The sequence below is a fragment of the Zootermopsis nevadensis genome, unplaced genomic scaffold (genome assembly GCF_977971745.1).
Source record: "Zootermopsis nevadensis isolate Lab colony 2312 unplaced genomic scaffold, Znev_1.0 Znev_ptg000007l, whole genome shotgun sequence".
NCBI lineage: Eukaryota > Metazoa > Arthropoda > Insecta > Blattodea > Termopsidae > Zootermopsis > Zootermopsis nevadensis.
The window spans coordinates 18,867,976-18,894,613 of NW_028259139.1; the positions used below are offsets into that span (position 1 = coordinate 18,867,976).

Here is a 26,638-nt window from a genome sequence, read left to right on the forward strand (position 1 = left end):
GAGTGACTCGCTAGCAAGAGACGATGTCTTGCGCTTGCGCAGGACTCCGCCCTTACGTCGGTCTGCCATAGTCTGTGAGATAATGGAGCAGTTGTGTGGTCATGCTTTGCTTCGCTTTGTGCGTCTTGGACCCAGGTATTAAATCAGAATATTCATTGCAGTAAGGAAACTGAGGTGAACGTTATGGTTTCGCTTTTATCATTCGGTTATCCTTTAAGACGCTGCAACGTAAGTTGATGTTTTTTTTTGCTGTTTGAGGTTGGGATGAGTTTGCGAAATGTTGTGCAAAAGGGTTGGGGGGGGGGGTGAATGCGTCTGATTAACTTCTGTTGATTAGGCTAGGATTCATTTCTGGTGTACCTTCATTCTGAGAATTGTAATATGCGCCATCTGGAAAACGAAATATCAATGCTGATTGGTTCTGCCATTATTACATCACCCATCTGTGGCGTCATGATTACATTTGGTACCGTATTCAAATGGGTGTGACTTGGACATGGAAAGTCGAACGCATATTACCATTTTCATAAGAGAGGGCTGAGTTAGACATATGCTCTATTTTAATAAAAAGCTCATTGCCCAAGAATCTGCTGATTTGTTTGAGTATGTATGCATTCAGGAAACAGGATATTTTGGATATAATTGCTTTCTATCAATCTAGGAATTCATTACTAGAGGCTTGATCATGCATAGTCTGCTGAGTAGCAAATTGTGTCTCCTGTGTTTGCCTCAAGATAATGTGCTGAAGGCCCACATGTTGTTGTGTGTTCTTAAGAAACTTCATATCACTTTTTAAGTGCATTAGATCAGCAATAGGACATATCGCATGTGCATTCTGTATGTGAGATTTAAGTTAGTCCGAGATAATGGGCTCAATTAACGCACAGCCACTTCCTAGTTAAATTTTCCTTCGCTCACTTTTCACATCATTGTATTTCTGAAAGGCACTGTAAACACACATTAACTAAAATGTGTAACCATAATTAGGAGATGAAAGTGGTTACCACAGAAGTTGCTTAGGGTGAACGTGATGTCAGGAATCCAGTCAACTAGTCTTCACAGGACTTTGTACATTTTTGTTTTCAGGGCTGGAACAATTGCAGCCTGGGCCCTTAATGGTGACTGCAGAAGTAGTAATAGCAGCTGGAGTCTGACAAGTAAGTGCCAGTTTGACCTGGAGCTTTTGTTGCAACTAAAATTCTTCTTAGGTTGCCAGCCATGTCGTGTGGTTGAAACGTGAAACACCAATAATCTTAAGACCTTGCACACTGTGTAGTGTATTGGAATACAAAACTGTTTGCAGTTTGAAGGACATTAATGCCAAACGCGTTTTGATCTCAAGTGGTCATCATCATTGGCAAAAACAAGTTAATACTTATGACACAGATCTAAAAGATTATGGTTTCAAATGTAAATAGGCTGGAAAAATAAAATAATATATAGGCTAATTTAGGAAGAGGCCATACACAAGTTTACTTTATTGTAAAATTGCCTTTTAACATGACCATCCACTGAAGTTGTAAAAATGCTTTGTCGTAGATGTCTTTTTGCAAGGAATTCAGAACACCTGAAAGGATTACCATTAAATTTCAAATTACGGATTTTTCAGACTTTTCTGCACATTCAAATTCTTGTTAAAAATTGGCAACTATATGGGATCTATGGAATGTAATAAAATATGGATGTGTTTATGTATGGATTTTTATTATTCTCTGTGACCATAGGTAAATCAAAACAGCTGGTCCTTGCTTAGAATTTGGAGAGCTTTAACAAGAAAACATGGCGGTGAAGGCTACAGCGACTGAAAATCGTAATGGTGGAGCAGCTCGCCCAAGGGTTGAAGATGAATCCAGCGGGGTAAGACTTCCTTAACCATTACAAACGGTTTCTAGCAACTTTTGTGTTTTATTTAAGTTAGTGTACAGGTAGCCCTCGATTTGCGCCGATTCAGAATAACGCCAATTTTGAAACCTGCAAGTCAAAAAGTGGAAAAAATTGCTTATAACGTTTTACAATGTTTCTCATACTAATTCTTATACTAAATCGTAATTCTTACATCGCTGGTTTTGAATAAAAATTATAAATGCAGTCATCTCTGCAATTACGTATGTTTCGTTAACGCGAATTTGCTCCAATGAGATCGATGAATCGATAAAAGCTGTTTGTGAAATGCAAACTTTTGCATATGCAAGTTTGCTCTCATGCAATTTCATTCCTGGTGCTTTAAACTTTCAAAGGACTAACTTAATCTCTGCGGAGGTCCCGGGGTTATTTTTGCTACGCAGTTTTCTATAGGTCGGTGTCTTACATTGCATAACAGCAGAGATGACTGTATACATCAATCACAAGAAAGGATCGCAGTCAATCGCGGGGACCAAATATATTTTTTAAATTCCCTTTATTTTATTTACATTATTTCATAGCTTTAAATGTATTTCCATTATATTACTCGTCGATGTTTGGGTGCTGGGAACACATGTAATTGACTACCCATTGATTTACATTATTAAAGAGTTTCAATTTACGCTGATTCGTCCAGGAACGCATCTCCGGCGTAATCGAGGGCTACATGTACAGTCCCTCAAATCAAAAAGCTGATCAGGTTATGATGAAATAACAAGTAAAATTTAGAAAGCTTGTCCAGCCTTAACCTCTCAAAGTTGAACTGTGGCCTCTTCAATCTTTGCCTCCATTCATTTCTTATTTTTCCTTATTCCTAGAAATTTATTGGCATTCTCCCTCACAGCATCTCCCCACCTCTTTCTGGGTTTACCTATTCTTCGCTTTCCATATGCATGTATTGTCTCTTGAGTCACCTTTTTGGATACGCGATTATCCTCCATCCTAACCACATGGCCAGCCCACCGCAATCTCTTGAGCTTAATAAACAGGGAAAATTTTTAGGTCCTTGTACAGTTCACAAATTTCATAATTATACCCAATTCTCCATCTACCAGCTTCGGACCATAAATTTGTCTTAGTATTTTCCTTTCAAGGACATCCAACATGTCTTCTGAATTCCTTACCATGGTCCAAGGTCACATCAATAGGATACAATCGGTCGTATGATAATTTTGTGTAATCTCACTTTGTTATTTTGCTGGACTGGAAAAAGGTAACAGGGTCTATCTATTTTTATTATTCCCTGGATGTCATTCACGGGCCATTCGATGGCGCCACCGTTCTCCAAAGAGCGTAATTATCGGATTCAAGCAGGAATTTTGGATTAACAATTTATCGAAGGTTCAAAAAGTAAATCAAAATATTCTCGGGCAATCAGCCGCGTTAGCTGGTTACCGTAGTAAAGCGACGTTTCGGGAGCAAATTCAATAAAATCTCGGGCAGTCAGCCGCGTTACAGTAAACGACGTTTCGGGAACAAATTCAATAAATCTTCTCGGACAAACAGCCGCGTTAACCGGTTATGGTAGTAATCCGACGTTTCGGGAACAAACTCTGTCCCAATCTTCAGGGTTCTGACGTGACTGGATCCTCGGAAGTTGCCTGTGTAACTGCCTGCTCGGGACCAGTGCACGCAGTTACACAGGCGACTTCCGAGGATCCAGTCAGATCAGAACCCTGAAGATGGGGACAGAGCTTCCTCCCTAGAATCGCGAAGGTCCCGGCTAGCCTCCGAATAAAAGTGAAATGTAAAGTTTTCTTCCTATGTTGCATTTACAGAGACAAAACTTGGAATCAATTGATGAGAGGGATGGGTAGAAATTACGCAGACTGTTCTATCTGATAGCAAAGGAATAATTCCACAGATTTGTTGTCTCATTAGGTTAGAACTGTTATCTCCATTTTAAATTTTAGAAAACTCCGATCGAGTGTAATTCTAAATTCTCAATAATTCCATAATTAATCGTAGAATGTCAGACACTTCGACGCGTGATAGATAAGGGCATTGATAGCGATTCTGTTTTTTTGTTTACAATCTTTTTATGTCTCATGTTTACTTCTCTTCACAAACAACGATGCGCAGTTGCGACAGTCACTGAGTTGAGTGACTGAGGAAAATCTGAGGCGAAGTAGTAGTTGGCGTGGCGGGCGGCCGACGCAGTAGGAGGAAACATAACATAACACAACGTGCAACAAATCTTAAAAATAATTTCTGACGAAAGGAAGTTGATTTGTTACTCTCAACGTTACTCATAAGTGGACCTAATGGTACAGTCACGTGATTTTTGCCAGAGATACTTAATTTCATTTTGAAAAACTACGCTAGAGGTGGGAGAGTCGAATTTATGCAGAGAAGGTTTTAGATAATTCTTATTTTACTAGAAGCTAAGAAATGCCGTGGAAGCATAAATAAAGGAAACCTTCGATTCTTCGTCCTTGAAAGACTCCACATTCACGTAAAGAACTCTGACGGCGTCCGGCATTTCCTTTGAGAATGAGGCACGCAGGCATTCGACTGCGTATTTGCCCTTAAAACACACGCACGGAGAGAGAAATTAGCAAATCAAAATGACCCGGGTCTGAATGTCGACAGAAACTCGTCTAGAAAACTGGGTTTTCCTCAGTTCTTCCAGGCTAATTCCCCGATGTAAGCCGAGAGACCGTTTTTATGAACTCGATAATTTAACATTTATTATCAATAACAAATATTATTCCGAGGTAAATAACAAGTGCGCGGTACTATAGTGACCTTAAGAGACGCATAAATCATCGATCAAGATACGTAATTGCAGATCTTGATCACAGGGATTAAAATATTTGCACTTTCTCATCCATGCTTGAAGTGGTTTCAGAGGGTGCTCGCTCTGGGGCCCATAATCGTCCCTCTGGCGAGCCAAGTGGTGTTCCTGATCGCCAACAAGATGGCACACGACATCTGCTGGTTTGTGTTGGCCATCGTGTTATTCACCATCGTATTGCAGGTACGTGACACGTAGTCTTAGGTTTCTGTCTTCATTGCTCACATGCTCATTCTGTTCCTGCCTAACCCTTGAACGATCTATGAAATTCTTTGCCGCGATGATCCTGCGTCCCTGTGAACATTGACATAATCTTATTATGTAGAAGCGTAAATTATTTAAAAGAAGGCGAAGGAAGAGTGGAAAAAGTGGGGCCAGAAGGAAACCAGTTTGAGCATAATTTTGATTCACTCGCGTAACTTAAATCAACATTTAACTTAATATGTGGCGGGTATTGCTTTGTTGTGAGTTACGAAATGTAATCAGACTCGCCTTTCTTTTTATTTTCTGATTTTTTCTGTTTTGTTCCATGCCTCAGATTGTTCGGGGCTACATCTGCGGATGCCATACCTACAAATGGGTGTGGATCCTGGAATGTTGCTGCAAGCTAGATACATTCGAGTACTGGGTCGACTGCACGTTTTATGCAGTCGTAATTGCTGGGGGAGCCTTAGGCATCACCCAGCATAAGAAGATCCTCGATCCAGCGGTAAGATCGAGTCTCGAGCCATTCAGGGCTCAAGAGTGCGATGACTAAGCCACGTCTTCACCGCCGTCAGAACCTCAAATGCCACCGATAAATCTGATTTCTGGAATTGTACACTTTATCTTCGTAAATCGTGATTTTCCGGGGGGTGGCCCAGGCAACAGGAACCCCAAAACGCACGTTTTTAAGGGAGCCTCGTATTCGAAATTGCACTTAAGTGATGCACAAATCATCAATCAAGATACGTAATTGCAGATCTTGATCACAGGGATTAAAATATTTACACTTTCTCATTACAGTGGAAAAAGAAAGTGGGCATCGCCATTGAGGAGGTGGCCCAGTTTTTGAACATCTGGGGCCAAGGAAAGGCCATCAACAGGATGAGGGAGAAGGAAGACCATACCCCGTCAGTAATTACCCTGGGATTCTTGGTGGCCATCGCCGTCATTCTCTTGGTAAGTGACACGAAGGCTTGGGTTTCTGTGTTCATTGCTCACACGACCATTCTGTTCATCAATCAAGATACGTAATTGATCACAGGGATTAAAATATTTACACTTTCTCATTACAGCTAACATGGGTGAAGTGGGTGCTGACATTCACACATATAATCATCGGCCTCTTAAGCCAGGTGGTGTTCCTGTCCATGAAGGGGACCTCACACCCCGCCGCCTTCGGGTGGGTGTTGGCCTTCGTGATATTTGCCCCCTGTTTCCAGGTAAGTGACACGTAGTCTTAGGTTTCTGTGTTCGTTGCTCGCACGCTCATTCTGTTCCTGCCTAAGCCTTGAACGATCTACGAGATTATTTGCCGCGATGATCCTTTGTCCCTGTGACCTTTGACATAGTCTTATTACGCAGAAGCGTAAATTATTTAAAAGAAGGCGAAGGAGGAGTGGAGAAAGTGGGGCCAGAAGGAAACCAAAATAGATCAGTGATAATAAGAAAAATGGCGGAGAGTGCAGGATCTAACAAGTAGGGAAATTTGCTTTCAAGTGCCTAGGATCGGCATTAAGTGAAGGAAATTGGAGCTAATTATAATTTCGCTTAACTGATCAGACAATTTAATTAGTCTGCGTGTCATAAAACCTCGCTGACAGGCCCGAACATTCCGTATTTTTATAAACTAAATGAAGTCAGTCTTCGAATGTGATTAGATCCCGGAGATCGAAGGAAGTCTCCGAATCACACGTTCTTTCCTATAATAGGGAAACCCCCGTGAATTTTTAAAACTGCTTGTAATAAGTAGACTCCACTTTAAAATATCAGGACAGGACCAAGGGATCTTTATCTGTTTTACTTAAGCCTGCCATTTTAAGCCGCTAATCTTCTGCACATTAATCGATGCTCGACTGATCTGTTTAGAAATTCCTTTGGTCACAATTAATTTGTAAGTACAGTAGCAACAATATAAGAGCGTAACCTAAATCAACATTTAATTTCAGATGTAAGTTAAGAAATGCCTTATTCTGTTTTGTTCCGTGCCTCAGATTTTACGCATATACATCTGTGTATGTGACCACGTCCACTGCTACGGCCGCTACTGGCGTTTGAAGGATCGTCGGAGGGAGGTGTTCCGCCTTTGGGTGGCAATTGTGACGGCAGTCCTAACAATAGCTGGCAGTATCACTGCCATAATTCTACACCTCACAAAGGCCCCCTGTCAAGAGAGCACGACGATTTCCCCGGTAAGATCGAGTCTTGAGCCATACACGACTCAAGAGTGTGATGACTAAGCCACGTCTTCGCCGCCGTCAGAACCTCAAATGCCACCAATAAATCTGATTTCTTTATTCATTGTTTACATGGAATTGTTCACTTCATTTTCGTAAATCGCACGGAGAGAAAAATTAGCAAATCAAAATGACTCAGGTCTGAATGTCGGCAGAAACGCGTCTAGAAAACTGGATTTTCCTCGGTTCTTCCAGGCTAATTCCCCGATGTAAGCCGAGAGACCGTTTTTATGAACTCGCTAATTTAAGAACTTATTATTATCAAAGACAAATATTAATCCGAGGTAAATAACCCTAAGTGACGCATAAATCATGAATCAGGATACGCAATTGCAGATCTTGATCACAGGGATTAAAATATTTACACTTTCTCATTACAGTGGAAAAAGAAACTGGGCATCGCCATGGCGGAGGTGGCCCAGGTATTGAACATCTGGGGCCAAGGGAAGGCCATCAACAAGATGAGGGGGATGAAAGACCATACCCCGTCAGTAATTACCCTGGGATTCTTGGTGGCCATCGCCGTCATTCTCTTGGTAAGTGACACGAAGGCTTGGGTTTCCGTGTTCATTGCTCACACGCCCATTCTGTTCATCAATCAAGATACGTAATTGATCACAGGGATTAAAATATTTGCACTTTCTCATTACAGCTAACATGGGTGAAGTGGGTGCTGACTTTCACACACACAATCATCGGCCTCTTAAGCCAGGTGGTGTTCCTTTCCATGAAGGGGACCTCACACCCCTCCTTCGGGTGGGTGTTGGCCTTCGTGATGTTTGCCCCCTGTTTGCAAGTAAGTGACACGTAGTCTTAGGTTTCTGTGTTCGTTGCTCACACGCTCATTCTGGTCCTGCCTAAGCCTTGAACGATCTACGAGATTCTTTGCCGCGATGATCCTGTGACCTTTGACATGGTCTCATTACGCAGAAGCGTAAATTATTTAAAAGAAGGCGAAAGAGGAGCGGAGAAAGTGGAGCCAGAAGGAAACCAAAATAAATCACTGATAATAAGAAAAATATCGGAGAGTGCAGGATCTAACAAGTAGGGAAATTTGCTTTCAAGTGCCTAGGATCGGCATTAAGTGAAGGAAATTGGAGCTAATTACAATTTCGCTTAACTGATCAGACAATTTAATTAGTCTGCGTGTCATAAAACCTCGCTGACAGGCCCGAACATTCCGCATTCTTTATAAACTAAATGAAGTCAGTCTTCGAATGTGGCGAGATCCCGGAGATCGAAGGAAGTCTCCCAATCACACGTTCTTTCCTTTAATAGGGCTTTTTAAAACTGCTTGTAATATGTAGACTCCAGTTTAAAATATGAGGACTTTGGCCTGCCATTTTAAGCCGCTAATCGATGCTCGTAAATACCCACTTTCTATATCTTTTTTATATCTTAATTGCGTCATGCTTGTGTTCTTCAATATAATAATTTTATTCACCGTCTTTACACAAGCTTATAGATTGTTAAAATCACATAAAATTATAACATTTCTTCATTTGATATTGTTACATTTTAAAATGACGACATGTTTCGATGTTCATCCCATCATCGTCAGGTCTATCAATTAAAATTTTAAAATCTGTTGCACTTGCTGCCCTGCGTATACTGATTTGTTCTACCCATTAGATTTTATTTGTTTAACCTTCAGGCTTCTTCCATTAAATTTGGAGGCTGCGTCTAGACTTTCTGTTGATCTGTTTAGAAATTCCTTTGGTCACAATTAATTTGTAAGTACAGTAGCAATAATACAAGAGCATAATTTCGATTCACTCGCGTAACTTAAATCAACATTTCATTTCAGATGTGACGGGTATCGCTTTGTTGTGAGTTACGAAATGTTTTTATTATTATTTTCTAATTTTTTCTGTTTTGTTCCATGCCTCAGCTTGCTCGGGTCTACGTATATGTGGCCCGATATAAGCCGGAGTGGCGGCGATGCCAGGAAGCCTCCGGGCTGGAGGATTTCCACCTGTGGGTGTTGCTTTGCACAGGACTTGTGAGCGCTGGATGCGCAATTATTGGAATACAAGAACATTAAATTAATGTCCATGTATTCCAATAATTATTGCAGGAAAAAAATGTACATAAACAATTTTATAAATTTTATATGATGAGTTTTATTCATAAACACAAAGAATGAACTTTTCACTTTTTGAAAAATTATACAGCTCTTCAGCTCTAACCCGGTGTCCTACGTGAGCGATTAAATGCGAGTTGCGTGGGCGAAGCGGAAATATCAAACTGGCTGTTTGTGTGGCGCTGTCCTAGGTTACAGCGAAGCGGTCAGGAGAGTAAAGCGGCCGGATTCCGAGATCAGATATTTCGATATGTTCGCGTGAGTCGCTGCGCTGGCCGTGTAGTACACGGAAGGTGCGTGTGCAGGAATGTTTCTCTCACGTAGGACACAACGAGCGATTGCCCGCTTCATATGACACCCCGAGCTCGCTTGCCTTACGGACGGGTCGTCACTGACTACGATACTGTCAGGCAACAGCACATGAAATTAATTTAACTTGATTGTGCATTAATCTGCTATGTGGACCAACAAATAACCAAAGAACACAAATCAGTAAGTAAATATATTTGCATGACCAAGAATAAAAAGAAGAAAAAATGTACACAGGAGCCACGTCCGCCGTTTTATAAAGGAAAATAATTTACCACAGTGAACGTCCCCACCCTCACAGGGCCAACACCCCAGAGCCAAAAGAGATTTTTATGGAAAAGGCTGAACTGTGGGCGAAGGTCTTACAAGTTACAGGGCAACGCAGTCCCAAGGAGCGGAGGGGAAATGTAGGGGGTGGGAAATGGCAACTGCGTAGTTTGACTGTGGCTTCATTAGCCGAAACCTTTTGGTTACTGCTGTCATGTCACATGACAATTATTATTTGCTCTCTGTTTATTACAGTTACTAAACTTTTAGTTGTGCTTATATGAACAGAACAATTTCTCTTTAATGCAGCATTTGGTTAAAATATAGATTTCACTACAAACAAAACTTTATCTCCAGCCACCAAAAAATATCTAGTCTTTAAAATGTCAATTGACGATAACTCTTCAGTATTCTGCGCACTAAATCACGACTTGGGGTTCAGTTATGGCTTTATAATTGTTCAATAAATAATAATAATGCTTTGGCGAAAGGCAATTCATATATCAGTTGTTTACGCTGAAATACAATATCAACATCACGATCCACCTTCCGACATTTATTGATACATATTTTAGACACAATAACATCATTTAAAAATATATTTTCTCTTTATTAGTTAGTTTATATATTTCGATCCACGCAGGTAGAATGTATTTATTGCAATTAGGACGATAAATAAAAATTGCGACTCCACAAGGCTGGCGGGCGGACCTAGCACTTCCAGTTCTAACGTTCGCCGACCGACGCGCCCTTCTAAGAGGGTGGGAGAAGGTGTAAGCTGTACAGCAACTTTCTTTCCATGAACAACAAATCAGGTTTTTTCTTCAAACAATATAACAACAAATAATGACATTCGTAATACCTTACAAAAACAGAAGATAAACGACGGATATCAACAGAGAAATCACGCAATACCCAGTTCCGACGGTCCTCACGAATATAAAAAACTATCAGGTGAGTACGCGGAGCGTATCGCTGGGTCGGAACTGACTCTCCCTCCGTAGAGCGGTGAAGGATTCGGGGGAGGGGGGGAGTTACAGTCTTGATCCATACCCCCTCAGTTCCTCAAATATCTTCGCAAGAACAGAAAAATTATGCCTTGGACCATCTATTATATAAATCTATTTTATTCTGAGATTATAGATGCTGTATTTGAGTAGAAGACAATGCTTGTTGTGCTACGTCCGAGACGTAGAAGGGGAAGGGGTGAGCATGACGTCACAGCGTTACAGATTTCCCTCCCGTCCCACCCGCACTGACTGGTCTTCGGCTTGTGAATTTCTAGCCGTCAACGAAGCTCGCAGATATCTTGAGACAAGTTTTCCGATGGGAGAATTTCTAAGCCAGCTGAGCCACCACCAGCTTCTCAAGGAGGATTCTCGTACGTCAATTCAGTAATACGTTTCTAGGTGCCCACTTTCCAGAAAAGCATTTATTTCTGAAACATAATAGCCTTCATATTTGCGTAGAAATAACACACTCCATTCAGTGGCCTTGCCTCCCTCCAGCTCTGTGTAAAGAAAGTCCTAATTAAAATGTATTGGAATATAAAAAGCCTCTGAAACTCTCTTAAAGTCGCAGAAGATTGGACCCGGAAGCGACTTGGTTCTTTAAGTGCAATTTCGAAGGGAAAAATGCCGAGTCGAGAGGTCGTGGTTAGTGGACAAGTCCGTGTGTTACTCTCGAGAGAACGCCTTTCACACGCCGTCTGTCTGTCCTGACAAATGTATGACGTCAGCATCGCATTACTCACGTGTTACGAGCAGAACACGAGACGGCATCGCAGTTTTGCTGAGCTCACTCTGCGACTCGATCGAAGGGCGACCTTGAAGAGTTGCTAGTTCAGAGGCAACCATTTATGGTAATTGTTGGTAATGTGATGAACTCACGACTAAGTCACCTGTTTAAAGAACGGGATTTTGATGCAAGGCAAATATTTCATTAAAGCTTAAATCTTTCTGGAATACCTTAATGTAAATGCATTAAACCTGATCGCCTTGTTAACATCTGTGACATTTTAATTATCTCAAACTCAGTTGTTCATCTGTGGGATTCGGATGATGATGATTTATTGACGATTTTTTAAACTTGCTGATTTCCAACCGACGGCGTCCCGAGACGAAACAAACCACGAGGAAGACGTCAGAGGTTTAATTACACTCTTAAATTTTGGTCCGTGTATACGCCATCATCTGCGTTACAATGAATGGCTAAGTTTATAGTTTTATAAGTTATAAATCATTATCCAAATTAATTTCCTAACGAAGGACGTGCTTTGACGTACGTGCAGCAGACGACAGTTAATTAGTGACACACTAATCCTCCTTTGTCAATATCGACCCACTGATCGATCATATTCTCTGTGAGTTCCTGTTCCTCTAACTGCCCGTATGTCACAATGCACTGCTCTGATCTGACTCGGTTTCGGGGAAGCCGTTCTTTTGTGTTGGAGCTGTTTTTTTAAAACGTCCCTAATGAAAATATATAAAAGTTTAGTTTTCAGAGAAAACAAAATAACCCCCGTCACACGCCCAATTTGATTAAAAGCTTCTTCTGTTCACACCAGTTTCGTATTTTCAAAAGTCGCTTAATAACAGACAACAGTCATTTACGCTAACAATCCCAATTAGCCGCCATGTTTTTTTCCCCAATTAATTTGCATTTGGTTTAAATAAGAATGAGAAGAAAATTTTTTTGGTGAGTACAATCGCGGGTTTTATGCGATGTCGTGATTACTCTGTATGAGTTGGCCAAAGTAAGTGTCGGGGGGACACACATAAGAAGAGAAATTATATCAGAACGTTCCTTACGAAAAGTTGCAAACGTGCCTAACAGCTTTGTGATGTCTGTCTGTCCCTCTCCATCGGTCCTGAGATTTGGCGAGTTTCATTAAAACGTGTCCCCACTTTTCAGTTGTGGTTAAGATGGGATGGATTTAGTCAACGTCCTCACACATTCATTGATGCTCTTTAATATTATCCTACCATCTACCCCTTGGTCTTCCGAGTGGTCTCTTTCCACGTTGCTTGTCTTAAACAGACGAAGAAGCTCACAATGAAAGAATGTTCGGATGGGCCCATGTGCCGCGGGTGCCAACTTAGAATGGACAGAGTGTAACCTCGTGATCGTTGAATCGCCTCGCGTTCTCTTATGTATTCGGCGCATTTCGGCTGACGAGGTGGAAGTTTATCGGTCGTTTCTGTGAGAAGGTCCGAAGGCCGGATCGAACCTGGGCCTTGTGCCACGCCCCCCAATTAACACGCGTGACGATTCATTTCACGTCTTGAGGCGATTGGCTGGCGGTATCATAGACGCCTTGAGAAGCAGTTCCCTGGTACGGCTAGACGCAGATCGCGGTATAATATTAAAATGGAGCGTGAATAAGTACAGTCTTCCGTGGAATCATCTGGCGCAGAATAGCAAAGAACATGGCGAGCCTTCGGTTCGGTAACAGGCGGGAAATTGTTTTGGCGAGGCAGTCGACCTGATTACCTGCTGCAATACCGATGGAGAATTCGAGGCGCCCCACTGCACTTACTTGAAACGAAAGATAGATGCCGCCTGGTTCCAACGTACGAAGATTTGGTCTTGTTGATGGAGTGGATGAAAAATCATTTCATACCAAGAATTCGAGAGGAATTTTGCTTCTAGTAGATGGTCACAGGTCACATTGTTCTCATTCTTGACTTCACTGTAGAGGAGGAGGTCACAACACTTTTATCAGGCACTTGAAACTGTTCTGGCAACGGTCCGTGGACAACTGAACCCACGGCAGAGCTCAGCTGCTACAAATGACCTTGAGCCTGTCTGCGATCAGAGCTGTTTATTTTACTTTCAGATGGTCAGATGCAGAGTCTCGCCGAAGTCTGTGGCCAGAATGACGACGATCGATATATTTGGTGTCGTATCAATGATTTTACTCGTGAGAGTAGAGTCAAATTAGTTAAAAATAAACCAAATTTAATACTATGACGCACTAATTACCCTTGTGACGTAAACTTTTTTTATCGACAGAGATCTCCATCCAAAATAAATTTGGTCAGAAAAGTTCGATTACAAAATCTTACGTCTGGCAAAAAGTTGGCGCTGATAATTTCTCGGATGGCATAATATGTAACGAAAGTGCTGTGTAAGATTTGGGGTTTTCACAGCGGTGAGTATGAAGATTTCCGTCTGGCCGATGTAGACTTTTCCGCACTCACAGGGAACGCTGTGTACGCCAGGCGTCTTCAGTCCGAGGTCGTCCTTGACCGGCCGGTATTCTCTGACGTAAGACCTTACATGAATCTAAGCAAGTGTAATATATTCTGTATATTTACAGTTAAAGAAGCTTAGAATATATGTAAATAAATGTAATAAGTTGATTTCAGATTGCTATAGTACACGCATCATAGTCCCCAACCTTCTATTCCTTCTTTCCAAGCGATTTCTATCAGATGTCGCTTTGATTGTCGGTGATGGAGTCCTGAAATCCTAGATGCGATAATTCGCGAGCAAAATCGATTAGACTTTGTGGGACGCGATGGATAATCATGAAGCAGAACGCTTGATTCACGTTGAGTCTCTAATTCTTCACGAACCAGTGACACTTCTTAAGTCGTGAAGTCTTTGAACAGACCGGATAACAGCATGACAATCTTAAAGACTTGTGCTGAGTGTTTGTACGAACAATTTTAATTTGGATACATCCCAAAAGTTTCAGTTTCTATAATTACAAATGTTTTAACGCGTGGAATTAGCTTGTTATGGTTTCTGTATCGCATCATCGGAAAAATATATAAAAATAAGTATGGTTGGTAATGCGTGCTGTTGGAATAAAATGCGTGCGCCATCTCTGAGACATACAAATAACCTTGACAGTGCCACTGCAGAAACACTTTCAAAAACGGATATCACAACATTATGAACCAAATAATCTCAAGTGCGAATGAAACAGAACATTATTAATTTATTAAAAAATATCATATTTTTAAATTACCAAATTAAGACGTTATATTCTTTCATTAATGTAAAAGGAAGCTCGCCTCATTTGGCAATTTAAGGTCTCATACTACGTTTATGGTTTCCATTATGAGCTTTGTACCTGATAAAACGGAAAAGATGGTTGTCTTATGGGTTGTGCCGTGTAGTCAGGTAGAAGTCTACAGACGTTTCAGAGGTGCTTGCTATCTCCGTCATGAACTTAATGATAATGTAATAAACTTGGCCCCACAAACGACTAGGACTTCTTTCAAAAATGACTTTCACTATATTAGTTCCATAATTACACATGTTCATAATGTTTACATTGTAAACGCATGTGTAAAATGTGTCTTTATTAGAATGGAAGACCAAATACAAAATTTCTCAGACACCTTAGATCTGTGTTTCTCCCTCAGAGTAAAAGACCACGTTTTGCACCCATACAAAGCAACAGGCAAAATTATTGTTTTGTATATTTTAATCTTTAGTTTCTTAGAAATCAGACGGGAAGACAAAGTATTTTGAACTGAAAAGTTTCAAGCGTTTCCAGAATACAGTCACCTCCTTATTTCCTCATGAGTATCATTTCGATTAATTATTGTTGCTCCCAAATATTTAAAATCTGTCACGCTCTTAATGGAATGCAATCAAAGAGCAAAATAAAACAACTTCTTACATCTGTTTTATTTACACTGACTGTGAAAATGCTCCTGTACTGTCTATAACATAATCTTGTGTCATTTTGTCTCTCATTTATCTTTCTGGCATCAAAAGAAAACAATAAAATAGGCAGGTCTGTTATTTCTTCTACCACATTTAGGGATTCCCTTGTTGTTCCGCTCTGTTCGTTTCTTTGAGCAACAGAAATGCCTGAAGGATTCCTAAATTTACTTCCACTGATGGAACAATCTGAATGACAATAACAAAACAATTTCATATATACACGTCATGTAACAGATATTAATAACCAGTAAAACTATGTTACATCTCACCTCTGCACTGGATTTTTGTCTACTAGAACTTCTAAGAACGTAAGTTAATTTCAAGTCATGATGCTTTTCCATGTTCTTTGAGGTCTGGTCACTGAGAAACACTGAAAAATAACACTTTCATAATTTACTACACATAACCAATAAAGAATACGGTTTCCAGGGAAGGCAGTCTAGATAAGTATTAGAACTGCAATGGCAGCATGAATCACAGAACTTTCAGCACAAGGAGAACTGGAATGAGTGCAGTTCTATATTATCACTCAGGTACCCATGCCAAAATCAAATGATGGAAGAAATTAACCCATTATGTCCTATAGTGAACTTGACTTGTAAGCACATCGAAGTGAGGCAGCACTGACTTGGCCTCTTTCAAAAGTCTATGGCGATCACCAAAATTTGGTAGCCAGGAATTGCAAACATTAGTACACATTTGGTTAATGGTGTTATGATGGTGTATTTAGCATCGGATCTTCTGTGCTGAAAATTAATGACTGAGAATCTTCTTTAAAAGACTTGGCACTAAATTTTCTACAGTGATGAAAACTCACGCTTTTTTGTCATATACAAAATTTAATAAAATTGATTTATAAAATAATTTTTATTAATTCAGCATCTTCCTTGACAGTAGCATTTACAAGGATGGATTGGCTTTATAACATATCTACATTTAGACTCACTTTTAGAAAAAATACCTCTATAAACAAATAACACAAAAGAGCAGACAATATAAATGAAAATTTTTTACAACATTTCAGTATTTTTCTTATTTTGACTCTATTTAAACAAATTTTATATCCCAACAACAAAATAAAGAGCCAAAATACCACAATCACAATTGCAATAAATGGACAAATATAAAGGACAACAAATAATTACACTTCACCCCACACTGATCAAATTTAACAAATCAATAAAATAAAATAATTCAGTTTTTTCAAAATTGGTGCCACTGCCGAATGATATTTGCCCATAAAGAATGTAAAGATCGTTTTTCATAACTTTTTCCAACAAAATATCTTCTAAGTTAATGAACTTCATTTTCAAGGAAGACTGTTTTATGGACTTCTGTCATTGCATTTTTCAAGCCACCTTCCTTGATTCCAGTAAATTTAACCTTTTGAAAACCTCAAACAAAAACCATTGTATTAAAAATGCTGAAAAGCAGTGCTACAAAATACACACGATGTACACACTTCTATAACATGCTGACCAGTCTTCAAGGAATCAAATGACTGTAAAATGATGGCTCTACAGTAGACTGTAGCAAAATAAAACATTTCTTGCTGCTGCATGTAACATGCTAAAACATAATGCCAAAAAGGGCATTTTATTAATGCCAGGGAATAGTGGAGTTATATGGAACAGCAAGGGTTAATGTTTCAGAATTAGGCTTCATAAGATATTTCAACTTGCCTTATTAAAATGATGAACTGCATCCCAAAAAACCAGTTCTTTTGTGCCAGAAGACAACATCGTCATCCACTGATATCTGCATGTGGATGTGTGATTATACTTCTACACTATCTGACAGTGAAGTGAAATCATATTTTTCTCCTGCTTCCCACATTTCAATATTTTGCAATGTATGACATATTGTGATTAAAATGAGTACACCGCAGGGAATACCGTAGCAGTATGAATGCCACTGTTACAAACTAAGTTGGCAGCCCTTCAAAGGAAATGGCATAATCATGAACTTTTTCTACAGCAGTAAAATGAACTTCACATCAATAAAAATACTGCCTGTTATTTTAGTCCGCTGAACTCCACTGTTTTGTAAAATAAAGAGATGGTGAATTCCCTGCAGTCTGCACGATTCGTAGGGACCCCAAATTCTTAACTGGCATTCTAAGCGTTAGTAAAATAGAAGCCAACAGGGAAATCCGAAAGATAATAAAAATATATATTTACCTCACTAACAATCTGTCACAGTTGCAAAGCTTTACTATAATGAAAACGACCGACTCCATTAAAATCTGTATTCTATTACAACATAAATCACTCTCAACACACTTCCACACACACGAACGCCATTCATATAATATACTAACTTACCACTGGCACCAACTGCAAAAGCTTACTATAGCTAAGTACTCTAGATTTCCAACGCTGCCAACCCTTGCGAATTCAAGTTTCCTGTAATTATGACAGTGCTGCCACCATGCTGATTCTAGCCCGGTAAAATGAATCCTCAGTGTCTGTTGGGATATCAGCTAAGGTAAGGACTGATCACAAATCCTGCAGAATGTTTAAGCTGACTTCTGTAACATGTATATTACACGAGTCTGGTGTCAAAGAACATGTCAGTACTCCACATCCTCCACTTTTCAAGTGTGATACCGCCCCTGGCCTTGGTTTCATGATCACCAGGTAAAGCTAAATTCTTAATCATCTCCCTCTTTCCATACACACGTGGCTAAATCAGATCCAGGATGTTACAGTGTATGCAATAAAAGAAGTTGACAAATCAAATATCCATTTTAATAAATACTTTAGATGCACCTAGTGCACTTCTATTCTCTTTACATGGAAACAAACAATATATTGCTAAAATTTCAGGAGAAATTTCGCTCAAGTAAAAACTATAAGAGCACTAATTTTTTTACATGAAAATGCTGTATATAGTAAGGAATGAAGAATTTGATCCTGATTAATCCATCACCCCTAATTGAGATTAGTTATTAATGCATGTCTGTCACTACACATATGCAACACACAGATAAATATGCTTTTGTTCTCTCTCATATATTACTAGACAGAGGACCCCCCCCCCCCCCCCAGGATAATTCCACACAATTAATTTAAAAAAAACAATCAGTGTACTATATGAACAACATGAATGTAAAAGGTGTTGAACACTTTGCAGACAGTTTTCCATCACCAGTAAAATAACAAACAAAATACTAGGCCATTATTACAGTGTGCCAACTGAATAATGCCAAAACTGTATGTGACTTTAAATGGAGCAGCAGATTTATTGCAAAACTTTACAGAATGAAAGTTGTAATTTAGCAAACAGAAAGAAAGTTTCCTTAGGACACATCTGCGACAATTTTACTAAATAAATAAAGCATTCGCTATGTTTAATGAGATCAAGATTTTGAACATCACAGTATAATGCTGAGCAAAAGATGCAGAAGAACCCAAAAACAGGAAATATTTTGCAGCTGTGACGTACCATGACCTGTCTTCTGCATGTGATACTGCGTTGGCCGCTGACAGTAACTCCAAATAAGCAGTCATAAAAAGAGAGAGTGTTATTATACTCCTTTGCAATATTCTTGCGTGACTCACTGCTGGATACAGATAAGCTCAAAGAATAAAAACAATTTGTCACAGAAAAATCATAAAAACAGTCCTCGGTGTTCAAGTTCCCCACAGAAACAGTTCTTAATCAAGAACTGACATTAGAACAACAAAATGTCATTATCAGGTACTAACAGAAGAAAAGAATGGCATTACCATTCACCTTGCAAAGCTCAAATGGGTCTTGCACAATAAAACAGGTGTATCAAAAGGGACCATGAAAACTGCAACAAGATCACTGAAACTATTTAGGGTTTGAGGTTTTCATGGCAGTGAGTCTGAAGATGGCAGTCTTCTGGGTTTTTGCACCATGTAGAAGTCTGCCAACATTTCAGAGGTCCTTGATGCCTCCATCATCGTCGCCCGGATGACGTAAGACATCCATCTTCATCACTGAAACCATCCGTGTCTACCACAGAATGAAGTATTACACTGCACCATACTCGAGTACTGCAAGGGAGTGAGTATCACTTTCTCTTCTGACTCAAAATATCTCGTGACGAGACACAGTTATCATTTACAGTGGAAAGATAATGCAATGGCACTTAAAAAATATCAATACAGCAGAAATACTTATGATCATAAACCGCCCAAAACCAATTGTTACAATACAATGAACCATAAAAACAATATGGCTCTCAAAAGAACAGGTCAATGATTGATTCAATTTTGGCGGTGAAGTAGATATTACAGAAGAGTTGGGAATTCGGCAAATATACATTTGGCTTTAACTGATTTTAAGAAACGTGTGATTATGTGAACACACAAGAAGCTGGGAAGGCACAGAACTAATATGAGAATAAGGAACACTTGTGAAAAATGTGGAAAGAGCGAGGTCAGAGACTGCAAACCTTCCGTTCCGCAACATGATAATGTACGAGATGATAACAACGGTATCAAAAGGGCAAGAAAGTGGAGTACCAAAAATTATGGTGTAGCAAGGCATTTACTGTTGTGCTGACAGTGGGATTCTCTGGAGACATGTCCTGCAGAGGGCAGATCAAAGGGACAGTGACAACGGCACCAAACTGTGTGTAATTCTCGTTCGTCTGTTAGAAGTCTAGCTATTGACAAGGTAAGGAATTACGTCAAAGTTTCAGCCATAATCAAGAATAGTAGTACCAGAACAAATACAATATTTACTTGACTTCTAGACAGCCCCCTGAAGAAAACGTCTCTTCCAAAGATATACTTTGATACATTTATACTTTACAGACATTATTTCAACTTTATTATGTAATTCCCAGATAATAATTAATGAAAATATGTGCTTCTATTAATATGGTAAATATAATATTTGATTCCAGTGACAAAGAACTTTCAATTAAAGAAATTTAGTTTGCAGATAGTTCATAAACAAATTTTTAATCTTGTGTGAAATTTCTTGTTGCCTGTATCATAATATAAATATGCAAGTATTACATTTATTACCAGGAGGTTGCTTCTGACAAATTGGAGGCAGTGAAGTGAAGTTGTAGAAATTGTGCACTTTTCTGCCCCTCCGTCGATTGTCAATACTTTCCGTAACATCACCTGTGGCAGAGACTCTGTTGAGGTTCCACCAGACTCTGTATATCCGTGGTCCCACTTTGTAGCTGGAAAATAAACAATAAAATAAAATACAATAAATAACATAAAACAAAAAAACACATTGTCTGTCTGTCTGTTACAGGTTCCAATAAACCAAGATGGATGGCTATCTATAGCGCAAGTATATGATGTTCTGTGGAATTTTCCCCATTGCATGAGCGCATTAGATGGGAAAATTTTATATATGTGAACGCTGGATGTCAAGGGAGAATATCAGATGGCGGAGTGTTTAGAAATTGTGAATTATATCAAAGAATTGAAGAAAATCACTAAATTTTCCCGAAGCAGCTGCATTGCCGATGCGAACTCAAAGAGTTCCTTATTACTTCGTGGGCGACGAAGCATTTGCGCTTTCACAAAATGTAATGAAAGTTTATTCCGGATATCACCCTAAAGGATCTAAGGAGATAACATTCAATTAGAGACTTTGCAGAGCAAGAAGTGTAGTGGAGAACGTACTCGGCATAATATCAGCGGTTTTTCGAGTGTTAAGACATCCGATGCTACTCGAACCAGAAAATGCCTCCTTAGTAGTAATGGCGATAGTACATGTTCATAATTTTCTACGAAATAATGAAGAATCTTCTAATCTTTATACACCTCTGGGGACTTTTGATGAAGACGTACAAGGACATGTGAGACCGGGAACCTGGAGACACGATACTGAAGATAACACGGGTCTCTTACCTTTGGTAAATAGACCACGAAGAGGCAATAGGACGGTACAACAAATTCGTGATGAAATTGTTGAATACTGTACTCAGGAGGGGTCACTGATCTGGCAAGAATCGTATGCTTAAAGATGAACTTACCGTGTCTTGTGTGGTCCGTGGTTCATTCCGATCCAACACAAATTGCAGCGCTTCAAATGCAAACCACGCACTAGTGTAACTTCATCAGCACCTAAAACAGTGGGAATACTCTTTAAAAATAGGATAACAAATTGTACGTAGGTACAGAAAATGTAAGCTACCCTATGTTAATGTTGTTAAGGAAAATATGAACACCTCTAATACAGAAATATTATTACCTATTCTTTTATTTTATTTTACTAATTACCCGATTACAGCAAAGCCAAAAGGAAGGGAAATTTTGGCACTCTAAGTCTGTTAGTTAAAGGAAAGAATTTGAACTAAAACTTGATAAAATATACTACAATTACGTAGGACTAACGTTTTCCCGTTCTGGTAGGTTTCTTCATTTTGGTTTCTCTCTTCTCAGAGAAGCAAGTAAGCTGGTCAGTTTCCTTTTGCATTCTTCTGTATCGATCTCCAACTCAAATGATCATCATTTTCACCACTGTGAGAATTCAAATTACACTTATTGGGTGAAGTATTACTTTGTACATCACAAAAAGTACTGAATACTGAAAATTCATTACTAGTTTAAGCATTCCACTTAACCGTTTAAAGCATTCCCAAACTTACTTCAAGACTTTTGTTGGTGTTGGTACTGTATCAACACAAATCTGATAAAATGTTTTGTAGTTATCAAAGATGCTTGACACGTCACTCAACAATGCAAGCAATTCCGAAATAATCTACTGCTTATTTACAGCGTCTGCAAAATAAAACAACAGTAATCTTTAAAGATTTCAAGAATGACCATACATACTCTTACGTTGTGGCGACAAGTATAACTCTATTTCGTAAGGATATATTTAAATCAAATTTGAGCGACGACAGGAGCATAAAACTTTTCTCATTTTCCCAAACGTCCATACACGTTTCAAAGTAGGGCCACCTTGTGTCACAAACATACCCAACCTACAACAACGCCTTAACCCACAGAGGAAAACGTGAAAGTTAAACTCTGTTAAGCGCATATAAACCCAAATATATGCCAATCAGCAACTCCAAGTAGTTCCAATGGTTACTACGAGATGGAACTAGATACATCAAACGGCCGATCTTAGTTCCCATTAATGCCACCAGGTTGCATTCGAGAAATATTTATCACAATCGAGATGATATGGAACGAGTTGAACCAAACAAACCACATCATTAAAATAAAAGCAAATATTAACACGGCGTGAAATTTGGATTTTGAAGACGGCACAAGCCATGAACAAGCAATATTATCAGAGCAAATGCCAGATGGGATTTATATGCAAAAAAGAGTATGAACTCCTGCAACTAGCTAACCAAGAACTTCAATACTTTTTGTATCAAAAATACTATTCTGATTCTAGTAATTTTGGTATCTGTAGCATTCATTTTATCAAGAAACAAATGCTGCTTACAAAATATTTACATTGAAGAAGGGGGGTGCAAACACAGGCTGCCTTCTATAACTTTTGTAGCTATTTGGAACATTCTTATTTTACTTTTATTAGCATTCCTGTTCCTTGATGTATAGTAACTAGCATCTTCAATTCACATAAAACTAATGAAGTCCAATGGTAACTGCATGATCCGTGTGCTTCAACAGTCAGTAACTCATTTTATATTTGAGTTTCATACAATTCTTACTTTAAACAGGGATAACTACTTTCTTAAACTGCGTTAACAAGCTAATTTTTGTGCTAGTGAAGACTTGTTTTTTCTCCACAGTTTTGAATTCTGAAATTCTATTTAGACAATTTTCATCTTCAAAGGGTTAATGTTCTAAAATTTGTCCCTTTATTTTGATGTTGGCAAATGTTTTGGTACAATTGTACCATCCTCAGGCCAACTTTTACATGTTATTCAAAACAGAAGTCAGAAGAGAATTAATTAAAAGGTACCTAGGGTTACTACTGAAATAGATGTTACACAGTGGTATAATTAAAAATAATGCAAGTTTAAAATAAATTCAAATGGGACCAGTTACACGGAATTCCTACAATCACACGAAATATGTTTAGGTTACATAGCGCAGGTTGAGATCATTTATATACATGCCTCACATAAAATGCCCTAGTTAATTATTATACAGTACAGATACGAATATACTGAACGTAAATTTTTAGCCAATTTGTTTTCCTTCAAATAATTTGGTATGAACAGAAGAGACCCAATTTTCTGAGTACTATGAAAATCTGAAACATTAAATGTCATTGCACTCTAACCTATATCTTATAGCTTAGTGTATGTTACATACTTATTAACAAATTAAAAATAAGAGTTAATGCTATTCCATACTTCCACTAATTATGATGAAAACTTTGAAAGGGACGAGGCAATAACTGCATAAGTTATAAAACTTTTAAGTCACTTTTCTTAAAACTTATGAACTGTCAGTCAGAACCTTGTCAATCCAAGCTCACAACTGCTGGGACACAGTGCAACATTCCAGAAGGCAGCCATCATGCCATTCACAGAACCCAGAACTCAAAATAGGACCACCTTTGCACAGGTGGATATAGGGGTTTTATCTTCCACAAGTTACATTTGAGCTACACATATCATTAGCCAACCATATTCAATGAACAGACAAAACATCTTTCAATAACCCCCATTTCTGTTAACAGTAATACAGGTGAAGTTGTTGTGTCTGAAAGTGTCTTCACATGTTCTTAACCTTGGCACAAGATGGAGTTGAGTACCTTCAAGCCCTGCAGTTTTATACCAGAGGAATAAACCCCAGTATCCACTGAATAGTTTGGTGGGACCCAGTTTTAATGTTACAGGGAAGAGAGACATCCTGCCCCACTGGCTAAATTGCAGTCTGCATCAGTACCCTAGTCACTGAACTAGCTGAACTGTCCTGGCTCATGCAGATCATCTTCAAAACCAGAACAAAATTTATTCTTGCACCATACAATGAAACTGAAACTTGTCTGTGAAGTATCTGCCTGTTAGGACAATTCTAAATTAATATTTGGCGGGAGCACAAAATAAATTAAATAAAGAAACTGAAACTTCAGTTTTCTAAAACCAGCAAGACAACGTGAAGGCAGTTTTCCTAAATGGAATTCAATACTTTTTACACATCTGTAGCTGTTGGGGTGAGATGCTCTCCACAAACAAGTGAGCAAGAACTCTTAGAAGTTCACTCAAGAAGAACTTTAAGTTGTTACTGTAGAATTTTGATCATGATGAGGTTTGCAGGAGGAAGAACTCCGGGCTGAGTTAATTATTGCCCCTGATCGAAAATCAAAACCTATCTAACGATTCACGTGAACACCCCACACTGCACAAATCCTTTCCAAGTACTGCCTCCATTTGGTTTGATTTTCTTGCTGCTCCTTACATAACCTCTGAATCAATTTCCTGTGACAAATTATGAAATTCAAAACATCTGCTGTATATCCACCCAGAAACTACAACCACCACAGTTCTTAAGTTACTTTTCCTCTGTCAAGAATCTGCATCATTACTGGAGTCCACCACTCTACATAACCCTTGTCTGACCAAAGATTCCTTCTACGCATAAATTTCCTCGCATATATATACCTCTTGAAGTCCATTCCGTTTCTTGTTCCCCTTTCTTCCTTGTCATGGCACTTTTCAATCGGAGTGCTCCTGCTTCTGTACCTTCAGCTCCCATTGTGTCCTCACTGTTCAGAATATACTGCAGAGATCTTGTTCAGTAAATCTACTCTGACAGGGAACACATCTGAATCTCTTAATCCGCTTCATCAGCCTATAGGAATTTCACATGGACAATCTTTCGTAAGCCGCGTCCAACATTAGCACACCTACAGGAAAATATGAAGAAAACTTTCTCGCACCTCAAAATTCCATCTTTCCCCTATTTCTTCTAATCACACTGTTTCCTTCCTAATACTCCGTGTTGCCTAGACCACGGCCTTGCACAACACAAGTTATAAATTCGGGCACCGCCGGGAATCGAACCCGAGACCCCAGGATTACAAGGCCAGCGTTCTAACCGCTAGACCACCTCATCTTATTATTATTTAGTGTTCTGTCTGACGACAGGTCCATATGAACAGGATCCTTCCATCCTTTTCTCGGACTGGGACCTGTTCATATACGTTCTTGGCAGATGATCCAGAAGTGGTTTGCCATTGCCTTCTTCTGTGTGTGAATGGAGTAATTGTTGGGATGCCACGGAGGAAAACTCCGTGTTGCCTAGACCACGGCCTTGCCCAACACAAGTTATAAATTCGAACCCGAGACCCCAGGATTACAAGGCCAGCGTTCTAACCGCTAGACCACCTCATCTTATTATTATTTAGTGTTCTGTCTGACGACAGGTCCATATGAACAGGATCCTTCCATCCTTTTCTCGGACTGGGACCTGTTCATATACGTTCTTGGCAGATGATCCAGAAGTGGTTTGCCATTGCCTTCTTCTGTGTGTGAATGGAGTAATTGTTGGGATGCCACGGAGGAAAACTCCGTGTTGCCTAGACCACGGCCTTGCCCAACACAAGTTATAAATTCGAACCCGAGACCCCAGGATTACAAGGCCAGCGTTCTAACCGCTAGACCACCTCATCTTATTATTATTTAGTGTTCTGTCTGACGACAGGTCCATATGAACAGGATCCTTCCATCCTTTTCTCGGACTGTGACCTGTTCATATACGTTCTTGGCAGATGATCCAGAAGTGGTTTGCCATTGCCTTCTTCTGTGTGTGAATGGAGTAATTGTTGGGATGCCACGGAGGAAAACTCCGTGTTGCCTAGACCACGGCCTTTCCCAACACAAGTTATAAATTCGGGCACCGCCGGGAATCGAACCCGAGACCCCAGGATTACAAGGCCAGCGTTCTAACCGCTAGACCACCTCATCTTATTATTATTTAGTGTTCTGTCTGACGACAGGTCCATATGAACAGGATCCTTCCATCCTTTTCTCGGACTGGGACCTGTTCATATACGTTCTTGGCAGATGATCCAGAAGTGGTTTGCCATTGCCTTCTTCTGTGTGTGAATGGAGTAATTGTTGGGATGCCACGGAGGAAAACTCCGTGTTGCCTAGACCACGGCCTTGCCCAACACAAGTTATAAATTCGGGCACCTCCGGGAATCGAACCCGAGACCCCAGGATTACAAGGCCAGCGTTCTAACCGCTAGACCACCGTGCGGCTAGATATTAGAAAA

The 26,638-nt window shown here is 39.6% G+C and overlaps 2 protein-coding genes and 1 long non-coding RNA gene across 8 annotated transcripts; 2 read left to right on the plus strand and 1 right to left on the minus strand.

Annotated features, from left to right (window-relative positions):
* Positions 1-1,685: 1,685 nt before the first annotated feature.
* LOC147874666 (uncharacterized) lies at positions 1,686-25,749 on the minus strand. 6 transcript variants are annotated; one of them, XR_015533988.1, is made up of 8 exons: positions 22,408-25,746; positions 22,074-22,206; positions 21,820-21,945; positions 21,459-21,549; positions 17,662-20,651; positions 15,751-15,851; positions 13,335-15,667; positions 4,835-4,993 (listed from the first exon to the last, which is right to left on the minus strand). XR_015533988.1 is itself a non-coding variant. In XM_087344532.1 (7 exons), the coding sequence occupies exons 2-4, from the start codon at positions 21,899-21,901 to the stop codon at positions 20,453-20,455; spliced, it is 372 nt and encodes a 123-aa protein (XP_087200658.1). In that variant the 5' UTR covers positions 21,902-21,945; positions 22,074-23,746; the 3' UTR covers positions 1,686-1,971; positions 13,335-15,667; positions 15,751-15,851; positions 17,662-20,452. The 6 variants fall into 6 exon arrangements, 3 of the variants coding, with proteins under 3 accessions (XP_087200658.1, XP_087200659.1, XP_087200657.1); XM_087344532.1 differs by lacking the exon at positions 4,835-4,993 and adding an exon at positions 1,686-1,971 and having other exon boundaries at positions 22,074-23,746; XM_087344533.1 differs by lacking the exon at positions 4,835-4,993 and having other exon boundaries at positions 15,419-15,667; positions 17,662-19,506; positions 20,488-20,651; positions 22,074-23,750.
* LOC147874667 (uncharacterized) lies at positions 1,727-9,249 on the plus strand. Its single transcript, XM_087344527.1, has 9 exons — positions 1,727-1,857; positions 4,745-4,882; positions 5,238-5,408; positions 5,705-5,860; positions 5,977-6,123; positions 6,895-7,092; positions 7,518-7,673; positions 7,790-7,933; positions 9,029-9,249. Exons 1-9 carry the CDS (start codon positions 1,780-1,782, stop codon positions 9,179-9,181), a joined length of 1,341 nt encoding a protein of 446 aa, XP_087200653.1. The 5' UTR covers positions 1,727-1,779; the 3' UTR covers positions 9,182-9,249.
* LOC147874668 (uncharacterized) lies at positions 17,908-21,679 on the plus strand. Its single transcript, XR_015533996.1, has 2 exons — positions 17,908-17,968; positions 20,729-21,679. It is a non-coding gene; the product is annotated as an uncharacterized LOC147874668 (long non-coding RNA).
* Positions 25,750-26,638: the final 889 nt, after the last annotated feature.

What these genes read in the sequence shown, in the direction of transcription:
- LOC147874667 (XM_087344527.1), top strand. Translation starts at nt 1,780, where the DNA reads ATGGCGGTGAAGGCTACAGCGACTGAAAATCGTAATGGTGGAGCAGCT. An exon ending in AGAAGATCCTCGATCCAGCG is followed by an intron (nt 5,409 to 5,704) that starts GTAAGATCGAGT and finishes TTCTCATTACAG; the next exon opens with TGGAAAAAGAAAGTGGGCAT. An exon ending in TGTTTGCCCCCTGTTTGCAA is followed by an intron (nt 7,934 to 9,028) that starts GTAAGTGACACG and finishes TCCATGCCTCAG; the next exon opens with CTTGCTCGGGTCTACGTATA.
- LOC147874666 (XM_087344532.1), bottom strand. Translation starts at nt 21,901, where the DNA reads ATGCAAAAGGAAACTGACCAGCTTACTTGCTTCTCTGAGAAGAGAGAA. An exon ending in ACCTACCAGAACGGGAAAAC is followed by an intron (nt 21,550 to 21,819) that starts GTTAGTCCTACG and finishes CCACTGTTTTAG; the next exon opens with GTGCTGATGAAGTTACACTA. An exon ending in CACGGACCACACAAGACACG is followed by an intron (nt 20,652 to 21,458) that starts GTAAGTTCATCT and finishes TTTATTTTCCAG; the next exon opens with CTACAAAGTGGGACCACGGA.